Genomic DNA, 13,674 nt, shown 5'->3' on the forward strand with positions numbered 1-13,674 from the left:
GTGTTGTCCCACTCGACAGTACTATATTTACAGCCTGAAATGATGATGCTTTGGGTGGTTATGTTTCATGTGGGAAGTCACACTAACACCCTGGAACCACCTGCATATATCTTAAAGTTAACTTTTCTCCTACCAGAAAATGATCCTTTTAAAACTTTTAAAAAGAGAGATCTTGAATGTCAAGGTGTTATAAAAAGATAAAACATGCATTCCACATGTTCACAGCCTGCTGCCCAGCTGGGCATTCAGAACAGGCTTTCCTGAGGCAGTTTCATTATTGGAAAGCTTGATAAATGCTCCACCACTAGCAGACTGGAGATTTCTTTTACGCTCATACTTCGAACTCACTCAAGTACAGAATACCATTATCTAGCTTTGTTATGATTACTTTTTCCTAATTTTTCAATTATACATCTTTTAGGAGTAAGGGAGCCTGTGGTTTTAGCAATAACTCTCTAACATGTGCATAAAATTGCATCGATTTGAGTCAGGCTTTTGCTAACCAAAGAGAGTTACCCCCGGGTGTGGGTCTTCTCAGTTTCTCGACCCAAGGGCCTTGGTTTCCTCAGCTATAAAGTGAGGGGAGTAAGGAATCGTTCCCATCCTTTTCAGTTCCAAAGGTCTACTCAAAATGGGGTGTGGAATGCCCAAGACCCAACACTCATCTGTGAACTATCTAGCAGAGGTCTCAGGATTTCTGATAGACTGAATAAGCATTTCAGAGTCATTTGACAGTTTTGGCATCAACTTCCCGATGAACTTTCATCATCTTTGGGAAGGAAAACTTAACTAGTTATAAACTCATTTTAAAATTTATGATCACAATAAGTGAGCTGCTGATGAATGGTCAACCAGGAGGATTCCCTTCCTTTTGCAAAAACATCTAATAACCTTCCATTATCATCATTTTATTCTTTAACAGAAAAATTTACATGAGTGATAGATTTGTATTATTAATTACTAACAAATAATACTGACATACCTCAATGCCTTCATGCTAAGCTTATAAAACCAAAGGGATATTGGGATGGCTCTTCGTGCAATAAAGTATTCTTCGCCAAAAGTTTCATGATAGGGTTCACAAAAGCCCCCTGGTACAGAGAACTCGTCGGATGGGTACTTAACTTTCAAGGTAGCTATCCACCGTGAAGTGAAGCGATTCACTACTGCATTTGCTCTAATGTCATATACTTGATAGAGTTACTGAAATTGCTTTAGGAAGAAGGTATAAATTATAAGTAAATGAACAACTATATGTGCTGCGCTTTTAGTGTATGATTGGTATCACAACAGCAACTTGAGTAATTAGCTTTTGAAATAATTGGTGTGAAGGCAAATCACAAGCAAAGTTGGGAATGTGCCACTCGATTATTTAATGTCTTTCTCCTGCCCTGACTATAAATCAAAACATTCTCAAAATTGTAGGCTGAGGAAAAGCTGAATGAAAAGATTACTGGAAAATCCAGATTCTAAATAGAAGTAGGTGATTTTCGTTGTTTGTTTTTAAGAAATCCTTGTGTAGTAAGGATTATCTGAATTATAGCACTATTAATAGTGTTGTTAGGTAATGTGTTGATGGAAGAAAATTAGAGCTTTGTGAGCAATTAAAAAACTTCCTAGTGTGTTATTTAATGCTTCCTCATGGTACCCCTGATTCAACACTGGTTACTATGTGATTTTCTGTTTGCACTTGTCTTTTCTGCTAGACTAAACTCTTCTCAGGTAGGGCCCCTGTCTTATTCATCCTTGGTTTATCTTAGGAGGCATTTTGAAAAACAGGGCACTTTTAAAATTTATCTAAATGATTGCGTATGGGTGGGTGTTGGGGGCAGGATGCTAAATGACTCACAATCACAGGAATCCCACACAACGAAGAACTGCCCTGTAACCTGAACTTTCTCACATCCTCCTAGACACATGACATGTAAACCCAAGTATTTTTTGTACAGTTTTCCTATGGACTTCCAAGGTTTACTTGGATTTCTAGGGTTCAACTACTGTGGAAATTAAGAGAAAATTGGACTCTTTGGTGTTCAGAACTTTACCAAGAGCTTTTCACCATTTGGAAAATCCCGTGGCCAATCACATGGGCAGTCACATTATTTGAGTTGACAATCAGCACTTGTCAGTCTGTATTTGTAGCAGCTGCATTCACAGTGATCCCATGTCTACATAAAAATATACTTATTCAGTTCTTACTTCACATATCACATATAAATAAAGAGTGTTCACGTTACCCAGTTGAGTACTGTCTCCCTTCTTTTAAGTGCAAAGTGGTTCATTATAATTGGGTGTGAACATCTGGCCATTTTATTAGGCCTTCTGTTTTAGTTGTTCTTGAACTTCTTATGTTTTTATATTATTGACATTTTGTTTCTAGGTAGAGTATATTATCTATGAATTTTATTTTAGTATTTGATATAAAAATGGAGCATCGGGTCAGACAGTATTGAAGACCACTGATCCAGTAGATTCCTGTACAGCTGCCTTATGTTGCAGAAAAGAAATGGGACACTAGAGATGAAATGATGCCCCCAAGGTCATACAGTTGATTAAGTAGCCTTTTGTCGAGTAATGAATGTATAGCTATAGCACAAGTAATTAACATTCCAGATTCTAACACCCTGGGATATATAGTCTATCACATAATACAAAATACCAGGAGTTAAAATAACTTGGCCTACCCTTTAATAACATTTCCTTTGGTCACCAATTATCCCTCCCTTATCCCAGCAAAAGTGAAAAATTTCTTTAAACTGGAATTTCCTTTTTCCTGATAATCCCAATACAGACTAGAACTATATTTTTTAGTTAAAAAAACCCTCTGACTTAGTGCAGGGCTAGATTGCACACTTCTTCTCTAGCCTTGTCACCTTCCTCCCCGCCTCCACCATCCTGCGAGAAGACCGCTTGAATCTGTGGACACCATAAAAGAACAATCTTTCCCTTCCACCAACATCAACGGTAGCAATGACTGTCCCAGTGGGTCCCTTGGCATCCTTTTCTTCTATGTCTGCCTAAGCAACTTTACTTAAGGATAACTGACCTGTGACCCCACGGAGTGCCTTTGAAGGTTCCTCGAGTATTGAGATCTTTTTCTCACGGGGGGCAAGGGCTGGTTTTTCACTGGCAGAATCAGTGGATGAGCTGTCCTTCTCACAGCCGTTGACGTGGCCATTCTGTATCTCTGGCGGCGGTGGCTGCACAGGCCCTGCTTCGGGCCTCTCTGCCTTGTCTTTAGCATCTTTGTTGCCTTGATGCTGCTTGGACTTGCTTCTTTTTCTCTTATTGTTCTAGAATGAGAAACAAATGAGAAGCTCACATCCTTGAAATAGAAGGTGAACCCCAGAGACCAAAATAAGATATGTTACCCTTTTTTTGTTTTCTGGCTCTTCTAATAGAATGGGTGAAAAGGCCTATGTCTTTATTAACCACCCAAGTTAATGTAAATGTCTTCTTTCCTACAATGAGCTGTATAAACTTTTACCTCGTAAGCATAGTAAACAAAAAGTTTTCTTTAAAAGGAAAAAAGCAGCAGGAAATGGCTTCAATAGCTGACACATTATTTGAGCACATTGACTTGCTACATATCTGAATGGCCATACAGTAGAGTCTTGTGATAACTGCCCTGGAAGAACCTGAATTCAGCTATTGTGGTATTGGAGAAGAGGTCTCATTTCTTAAAGAGATGATGGACGGGGGTGGGTGGGGGGGGGCCGCGGGGGATCAGGGAGGACACTAAGGTTCTGATCCTCTTGAGGGGAGGAGAGGCAGGGGGAGGCCTGGTACAAAAGAGGCAGGGAAGTCCCTCTGAAAGGAGGAAGTAGAGTCAGATCCCCAAAGTCCAGGTTGGATCTAGGAAAAGGCACCAGCCAACCAGGAGATCCCTGGATTGCTGTCACTGTCCGGGAATCATCCCCATGAATACTTAAGCTGGAGTGGACAACTGCTACAAAGGAACGCCGAACCCACGTGGGTCCACCTGGATTCGCACTGTGCACCTGTATCTGGATCTCTCGGCTGCTACCTGAACGGCATTACGAGACTTCAGTTACATTTAGTTCAAAATAACGCAACCCTGCATTCTAGATAATTGAAAACTTTTAGACCTTGGTGCAAGCCTCAGCCAATGAGAACAGACATGGGGCCCATCAGGGCAGACCCTGTCCCGCCTGTTGCATCAGTGTCCCACCAGCTGAACATCAGCCCGGCTTTGCTCTTCAACACATTTGGAAAAAAAAATAAAAAGAAGGGCTTCCCTGGTGGCACAGTGGTTGAGAGTCCGCCTGCGATGCAGGGGACATGGGTTCGTGCCCCGGTCCAGGAAGATCCCACGTGCCACGGAGCGGCTGGGCCCGAGAGCCATGGCCACTGAATCTGCGTGTCCGGAGTCTGTGCTCCGCAACGGGAGAGGCCACAACAGTGAGAGGCCCGTGTACCGCAAAAAAAATAATAAATAAATAAATTAATTAAATAAAAAGAAACAGTTTTCTCTTGATTCTCCACCCCACTCTCCTTCGTTTCCTTTGAAACCACAATCATGCCCCTGAGTAAGGGCTCCTCCAGGGGAGAGAAATGCACTGACTGGGTGAAGGAAGGCCCAGGGGCACTTATTCCCACACAAGCCCTGCGTCTCCTGGGCTGGGGAGACAGTTTTCCCACTGAACCTCTAAGAGGGAGGCTTAGTAATGAGTTGGGTCTGCAGCTGCCGTCTGCTCTGTTTTTCACATCAGAGAAATTTCATACCCAAACCACACAGCTGAAATTCCTCCAGGTAAGTATAAATACTGCCTTTCAATCACCTGCAAATTGTCTTCATCTCACATAGAAGCCTGGGAAGCTATGATTAAAGATAAGCAGAGATTGTCAAAGACGGTGGCATACAAAGATTTAAAAATTTTTTCATAATTCTTCCTATTCTCCATGAAGCTAGGAGGAGAAAAAGGAGGAACGGATCATTCTAGTAATTTGAGTAATCTCGGGATTTTATGAAAGCAACACTGCTTTCTTGTGTTTGTTTAAAACCTGTGCCACAGGCCTGCGATCTTCCCTCAGTGGGAAGGGTATATCCTGGGATTCCCAAAACACAAGGCTTCTCTGGGAATAGTGGGAATGGGTGGGGAAGTTACTTTGAAAAGAGAAGTAGACTTTTTGTGAAAGTCATGAAACAGGTTACAGGCCAAGAACAAGAAGGAAGCTGCGGGCTTCCCTGGTGGCGCAGTGGTTGAGAGTCCGCCTGCCGATGCAGGGGACACGGGTTCGTGCCCCGGTCCGGGAAGATCCCACATGCCGCGGAGCGGCTGGGCCTGTGAGCCATGGCCGCTGAGCCTGTGCGTCTGGAGCCTGTGCTCCGCGGCGGGAGAGGCCACAGCAGTGAGAGGCCCGCGTACTGCAAAAATAAAAAATAAAAAAATAAAGAAGGAAGCTGCACCTCACTGGAGCTAGTGAGGGCTCCAGTGCTCCATGGTCACTCACAAGACCAGAAAGGCACGTTCTGGAGACAGAGGCCAGTGTGTGCGCTGCACACCGCACGTGTGCCCGTAAGTCGAGACTGTGTGACTAGACAAGAAAGCAAAATAACGTGAGAGGGGCAGAGTAAAATCTCCCCTCTGTTCTGTGAAAATATATTTAGGGCTTTTCAAGTATCTTTAAAACACTCCTTAATTTTTTCCTTTGTGCTACAGGATACGTTCAGGCAAGTTAACGTCTAGAATCCTTTGAATTCTCCGGTTGGGCTCGCCTTAATACTTAAAAAGAAAACTCTGGGATTTCAAAAGCACACCTGGTGGTTAAAAACACTTGAACAGAAAACAAGGGCATTAGTAGGGAGGGTGGCCGGTAATTTAAGAGAGTCGTGAATCTGGAAGCTTCCTGGGTGTACATATTAACATATATGAAAGAAGCACAAAATTGGCAGCCTTGTTAAAATGATAACAACCATGAAGATTCTGATGGAAGCTGCTAATTTACAATCAATATCAATCTTACCTTCTTTTTTCCTGTCATATTCCATTCTTTTAGAACTTGAATTGCACTGCCTAGACAAAGACAAAGAATCTTCAACATGCATTCACATAATAAAGCACCACACAAAATTCATCTCTGTCTTTGCATCTTGGTAGTGCTTTTTTTCCGGCTTTTTCATTTGTTTTGATACATCCTACCTTAATAAAAATGCCAGTTTCATTTTTTATTTCCAGATTTTCATTAAATTCACTGCATGATCTTGGTTTTATCAAAGTATTAAGCCCCACTACATGAAGCTTACTTTGTTTTATCATTATGTTGTCTTAGAGAAAATGAAATAGATCGAGAATTTTCTGATAGCTTCATTGCCATAGGTAGAATTAAAATTGTTCTGTTTGATATATGAATCAAAATACCTCTAATCTTCCGGGCTAAACATGAGATTTTGAATATTATTAACCATATGAATCCTAACTTTTTGTTTGGCTATTCCTGCTCATTTTCTGCCTCTACTCATTATGTTCACAACCTGCAGGGTGATAAGGACAGACGATCTGATGTTAGCTTTGCTCTCATCACTGTGAATAGGGATGGGATGCAGTCTTTGCAAGGTTCCGCTTTGAAACAAAAGAAGCTCATCAAATAAGTTGAGTCCTAGGTTCTGTCAATGCCATTCACATGCATACGTGGCATTGCTCAGATGCAGAGGAAAAGCCTAACTTGATTAAATTAGAAAACATTTTAAAAGAGATGCTTAACCACTGGTCAGCTACACTATCTTCATGTAGTCTTAGTAAGTTCTTCACTCATTCCAACTGTGCTGGGGGTAACTTCAACAATAAGTTATTGGTAATGAGTAGACCAGTTGTTCTCATTTAAATAGGTGCTTCTAAAAGAGTAGCTCTTACATGTATCCTTTTAACAATTTTAAGCATTCCCATACAGTCTCATTATACTAATAGTTCTCTACAATGAGTGTGTTGGCTAAACAAAGATAAACTTCAGGCAGGTCGTTATAACAAATTTCAAATTAGTACGGTCCCAATTATTGAGTCTACTGTTACTGTTTGATAACCAGAAGGCCATAGTGTTTGGACTAATGTTCAGAAAGCCTAATTATTCCTATCCATTCACAGTTTCCAATTCAATGCCCCTCTTAGGCCTTTTGCGTTACATGTACTTGAAATAATAAGACTGCACTTAAAAGTAAGCTATAATTCAGTCTTTTTATTAACTGGGCTGGTCTTTTTCTAATTTGCCCAGAGAATTAATGTTTCACAGTATTTTCCTTTTGAAGAACTTTAGGAAGTCACTTTCACTAGGTTACTTCGTAAGTCACACCAGTGGCTAATAATCATTAGGGTAGTTCTTACTTATAGCTCAACTTCAGTTTTCCAGATAAAATTAAATTTTAAAAAATGTTCAATACTGTTCTTTTTAATCAGAGGGAGGAGGTGAGTTGCTTACTGCTTTCAACTGCAATATTCAATTATACATCTAATTTGCATATTTTGACATAAATTCTATTTGCAATTTGGACAACAAGCTTTTAGAGGGTAATTCTGAAGAAGAAATAACTATGTTTACAGACAATTTTGAAATTGTTGTCATTAAACTTTAATTATACTGAAACTGCTTGGAGTTCTTTAAGCCGCTCAGAAAGAGTGCTTTTAGTGTGCTTCGTAAATGATTCTTAACAATTATTTCTGATTTTCAGTGATTTTTAAACAAGTTTTCTGACTGCTCCCCATCCAAAATGATATGAGGTTTCTCAGCAATCGATGAGTCTTTAAAAATGAGACCTCAATACCGACAAGGTGAAAATGTCAAGAAGGACAAGCATGGTGCTCTATTTAAATATGATCGGATTTGATGACAGTCCATCAGTTACTGAGTATCTGTGCATCTCATCAGGGGTCATTCTGTAATAAAAACTTTCATGATGGAGAACGTCGGGGCCTCAATCCAACTGAGGCTGGGGAGGTATGGGGATAATAACCTTTTTCCTTTCCTAAAGCTTTTTTCCATGTGAGTGATGTTGGCAAGTGAAACCTGAAAAGAGTTTATCTGAGCCAGGATACGCATGTTTCCCCCAATTTTTTCTTGAGATGAATTGCACTAAATGCTGCAAAAGTGGAGTAATAATTACATTCCCTGTATTTGTATCTGGTGAGTAAAGATTCTTGTACACGAAGCAGGAAAAACAGTCAGAAAAGTTATGCACCATGGGTCTATTTTGAATGATAATCATTTTTAATTCAATTAGGACCCTAAACCCTGACTGCAGATATCAGAATGTGAGTGTGTTGCCTGGTTCCAAGACCTTGCCTGAAATGCAATTGTACTATATGTAGAAACTTAGGAAGATTATTCTACTCCTAGGAAAGTAAGTAAATCAAACTGTCCTTAACAAATAAAGTGTAACTAGGATAAACCCGAGGAATGTGCTGATAGGTCTTCCCTGACCTTTCGGTCAGATTATGTTTAGTTAGTCCGTACTGACAAAACAGAAACTAATGCTGGGACAGAAGACATACGATAACTAAGGACAGGTATGAGATCTCTGTTCATAAATGGAACTTTAATTTGAGTAGGAGAGAAGACTTTCCCATAATTTATAGGAAACCTAAAGCAGTAGGTTATCCATTTCTAGAATAAATACATTCCTGAGACTTTAGATTCTATACCGTCCCTGGCAATGCGCTGTCCAAAAAAACAATTTTTTTTTAGACAGCAAAAAGTTCTAGAGGTAGATAAGATGAACTGATATTCTGACTAAGTAGGTAATCTCAAAATCATAAACTAAGGATATTAAAGACTAAACCAGTCCTCTCAGGCTACATAAGCATCAAGTTCAAGGATTCCAGTCGTAAGGCCAAGTAGAACTATGCTGGCTGAAGAGTTGAGAAGGCTTCCCAGATCAGGAGTAAAGTACATTATCCTCCATTAACAAGGGCGCCATCAGATAAAGGACGTGTTTAGTAACAAATTGGACAGACTGGTTGACAACGGAATTAGTAGCATTACAATATGTGTCCTTTGCAAACTATCTACAGTCTGTCTTTTTTTTTCCCCAATGAGGAAAAAAGAACTTCCAAATTCTGCTCTTAATATGTAGATGTGTCTTTAAAACCTAGCATATTTTAATGAAAATTAAAGTATTAGTGAATAATTGGTATTCAATGCATTCAAGGAAAAAAATACAGAATATATGGAATATCTAGTTCTAACGTCTTCGGGTTCAGGGGACGTGTTTACTCACCATCCACGAAGGCCTGCACTGCTTTATCTACATTAAAATCAAACTGCTGTAGCACCAGAACTATTTCATTATTGCTTTTGTTGGGAACAACTGATCGAACCGCATAGATCTGCAAAGGAGAGGAAAAGAAAAAGAAAGGTAAACGTTTTGAATATTTTTCAACCATATTAGTCTCTCACTGGATAGAATGATATCTGTTAGAAAGGCCTTGAAAAGCCAACTAATCTACCTTCTTGCCATCAAGCATACTCAAGGCACTTCAGACCACTACAAATGAATCCTGGTGACCACCCTGATAGCCTCTTTACCTGAATACACATTTCTACAGAGACGTCCTTGTTAGGACTGGAGTAGCACGTGGGAAAAGCCAACTCTGGTTTTGCAACCTACTCCCCCCACCAACCCAGCCCCAAGACTCCAAGGTGTACTTTCAGTGAGTACTTTTCAGTGAGTACACAGATAGTTTTCTGTCTCAGGCTCTCTTCTCCGTGGGCTCAGGGCAGCTCTTTGGAAAATTTACAGAAATAGCCTCATGCCTCAGCTTCTCTGATCTGCACAGTGGAGACAGTCATAGTGAGGTTCACAGAAGCGTGGTGTGAAACTCCATTAATTTTTATAGAGATATAGAATGTGGGGCATTGTATTTTTGAAATAGCAATCTTAGCCATAATACGGAAAACGTTCCCCAACACACTTCTGAAAATCAAACATTTAAAACAGTAAAAGTAAATACATGTATGAGAGCTAAGGACTTCAACAGGTTAAGCTGATATTCAATTTTTAATGACCTATAGGTATTTCTTAATCACATTTTGCACATGTTCTTTCTTTTTGCCTAATAGAATTAATGGACCTTTATCTCACAGAACTTGCAATTACTACAGGACGCTCTATCCACTTCAGCAAACCCTGGCTCCCCCAGCTTTCTATCAAGGGGATTACTGCAGCCACTACTGACAAGTATGAGAGTACTACCTGGTGCCAAGGTGCGTAGCATCCACAATGATGGCCACAAAAGCACTGCACAATCCTTACCTGGTTAGATTGAGTTTTAGAGTTACATGCAGTTTACTGTAATCAGATTCATGGACTGTGGATTATATGTGTATGATAACGTGTAATGTGATTCTGTTACCCAGAACACTCAATTAAGCAGCATAGCCTATTTCCTAATTATGTTAGAAAATAGACAGCCTACTCCATTTCGATGTACATGTAAGAGTATTTAGATTATAATGAGAAAACAGCACAAGATATGGGTTTATAACTTGGAGAGGTTCTGACATTATAGAAAGCTGGCTTTGAATCTTGACATTCAGAAATGCTACATATGTAGGGATTTTCAAGGACTCTAATTACACACACACACACACACACACACACACACACAGAGTTGTATATATGTGACAAGAGTCCTTTGATTTTTTTCTCTACTTTAGTTCTTAGTTCTTAGTTTTTCTAGCTTCTATTTTAAAAAATATTATTAACTTCTTCAAACCTAAGTTCTTTCTCACTTTTTCGCTTGCTCTCTTTAAAAATCCTTTCAGTGAATAATTTTTGAATGTCTATTGTGTGACAAGGCACCAAACTTCCTGTAACTTACAGACTAGAGGGGGATGCACATATTGCTCAAATGATCACACAAATACATACTTATACATTGTGATAAAGGCTATAAATCATAGGGCAGGGAGACGACTTTATATAGGTATGCTGAAATCTGAAGGACAGGGGAGAAGAGATGGGTGGGAGGTTAAGAGGAAAGGCATCTTAGGCAGAGGGAACAGCATGAATGAGGAGGAAGGCACAGGTGAGGGAGTATAGAGGGAGGCAGAGGCTGAGGCTTCCAAAATACAAAGATGAGGCCAGAGGCGGGCAGGGACCAGATCATGCAGCCTACAAGGCTCTGCAAAAGACTTAGGTCTTGTGAGCATCCCATAACCATCCTTTTGTGTTGTCCTTTCTTATTCATTCATCATGTTAGAAAGATAGCTCTCTCTCTTTTCTCTCTCTCTCTCTCTCTAATTTATCCTTGTCATATACACATTTTATATGTAGATAAATGTATATTTATATATCATTATATTTAAGTTATGTGTAAGTTAAGGGGTACAGTATGTTGATTTGATACAGTTATGTACTGCAAAATGATTACCACCATAGCATTAGCTAATACCTCCATCCCATTAGATAATTACCACTTCTTTTTTGTGGTGAGAACATTTAAGATCTACTCTCAAGTATATGATTCAGTATAAAATCACCATACTGTGAATTAGATCCCCAGAACTTATTAATCTTGTAACTGAAAGTTTATACCCTTTGACCCAAATCTCCCCATTTATCTCTTTTTTTAAAGAGAAGCCAAGATGGGGAGAAAAACAAGAACAAAAACACCTGCATTGACCCGGGAGAATCATTAACAGTGCATGTCCAAAACTAAATACAATTGGCCTAGCAGGCACCAGTGCACTGGAGTTATGTATAAACATTACGTGTTGTCCTTCTAATGTAGTTCTTTTAAATAAAATTCTAGCATTTCAAGCCACTATAATTGGTTAGTATTATATAAAATTTCTTGATAATAATTACCATCATTATTACCACATCAGTCATGCCCTTCTAAATAATAATTTGTAGCAACATGGATGAACCTAGAGCATATTATGCTTAGTGAAACAAGTCAGACAGAGAACACATATGATATCACTTATATGTGAAATCTAAAAAAATAAAACAAATGAATGTATATAGCAAAACAGAAATGGACTCACAGATATAGAAAACAAAATAGTGGTTACTGGTGGAGAGAGGGAAGCAGGGAGGGGCAAGACTGGGGCATGGAATTAAGAGATACAAACTACTATGAAAAAAATAGATAAGCAACAAGGACATATTGAACAGCACAGGGAATTATAGCCATTATCTTGTAATAACATTGAATGGAGTATAATACGTAAAAATACTGAACACTATGCTGTATACCTGAAACTAATATAATGTTGTAAATCAACTATATGTCAATAAAAAAAAACACAAAGTTTTCGATCCACCTACATAGTTGTGTGATCAGTAAAGACCTAGAAGTATGGAATAAACATAAAATAGTTGTTTGCCCTGTTTCCAGTCTCTCCTCTGCAAAACATAATTTATTTTATTACGTTAAGGCAAAATATAATATAAACCTGAGCTTATAGAGATACTTCTTCTTTAGATGTTTATACTACTTTTGCGTGTCCCTCTTTAAAAGAAAAAAAAAAAATCAACCACGGTAGGATATAGAAAACATCTATCCTTGTCACTTTATATATCCTAGCACTGAACATATCCTTAGAATATTGTCAGTAACTGAGTTCTGATATCAAATATAACTATGAATATTGCATACAACTCCTAGAGGAAGACACAATTAAAACAGGAATGTCGAGTTTTAAAGAAAAGAGAAAAAAAAGGAAAAAAATAATTTCTGCCTATTCTTAGATATTCCATAGTAATGTTGAATTCTAGTGGATTTCTGGGCCAAGTTTCTGCTTTAATCACAGTACTTGCCTAATGTGAAGAGAGTAGTATTGTTTCTCCACCTTCTTATTTATAAATTCACTACATTTATTTTTCTATGAAAATGTGTTTGAGAAAGATGGAGAAATCCAGGCACTCATATGCACGCATAAAAATACAGGAACCTGGGCTTCCCTGGTGGCGCAGTGGTTGAGAGGCTGCCTGCCGATGCAGGGGACACAGGTTCGTGCCCCGGTCCGGGAAGATCCCACATGCCGCGGAGCGGCTGGGCCCGTGAGCCATGAGCCTGTGCGTCCGGAGCCTGTGCTCCGCAACGGGAGAGGCCACAACAGTGAGAGGTCCATGTACCGCAAAAAAAAAAAAAAAAAATACATGAACCTCACAGTGTCACTATCCAAGATGCAGCAGTCATAAGGGGTCTAAGCATTTAAATCTAAAAAAAACCTCCTTATGAAGGAGGTTTAAAATATAAGGAGTGGATGACAAAGGCAGTGTTATAGTGAGGTTGTGCTGAAAAGCTGCCTTTGCATTTGGAAATGAAGCTCCTGGAGCAATGGATCAATCAATGCGTGACTAATGGTAGTTTGCATGTGGAGAACTCATAAAATTCACGTCTGCAGTGGCTGTTTTGCAGAGGCTGTCTTTGGCGGCGATGCTTCAGACACATGGCCTTTACTTCACTGCCACAGCCCAAGCTGGTGAGTCTGTTGCTGCAGCTTCACCCCGAAGGTCACCGTTTGCAGCTGCACGTGAGTGCATCCCTCAAGGGTTCTCATGCCATAAATAGTGCGTTCCAGGGGGGTCAACCAGGCAGCGGCGCAGGATGTCAGGTGACAGTATGGCCCACTAGTTAGTGGTTCATTTAGCAACTGCTTTACCTTTCCCAAATCACATTCCTCTGTTTTGCTTTTACTAATTTAAATCTA

At 39.6% G+C, this 13,674-nt stretch overlaps 1 protein-coding gene across 8 annotated transcripts in view; it reads right to left on the bottom strand.

The window, feature by feature from the left end:
• The window catches only part of SPATS2L (spermatogenesis associated serine rich 2 like), a 163,631-nt gene that overhangs the window by 49,727 nt on the left and 100,230 nt on the right, over positions 1–13,674 (bottom strand). For 7 of the 8 annotated variants that reach the window (XM_060302088.2, XM_030855301.3, XM_030855293.3 and 4 more), the window contains 3 exons: positions 9,230–9,338; positions 5,989–6,038; positions 3,047–3,293 (listed from right to left, as the gene is read on the bottom strand). In XM_060302088.2, coding sequence (XP_060158071.1) covers positions 3,047–3,293; positions 5,989–6,038; positions 9,230–9,338 — 406 coding nt within the window. Of the gene's footprint in view, positions 1–3,046; positions 3,294–5,988; positions 6,039–9,229; positions 9,339–13,674 lie in introns of those variants that run through there. The other variant, XM_060302087.1, reaches the window with a different exon arrangement.

This window comes from Globicephala melas, chromosome 7, assembly GCF_963455315.2.
Source record: "Globicephala melas chromosome 7, mGloMel1.2, whole genome shotgun sequence".
In the NCBI taxonomy this organism is placed as follows: domain Eukaryota; kingdom Metazoa; phylum Chordata; class Mammalia; order Artiodactyla; family Delphinidae; genus Globicephala; species Globicephala melas.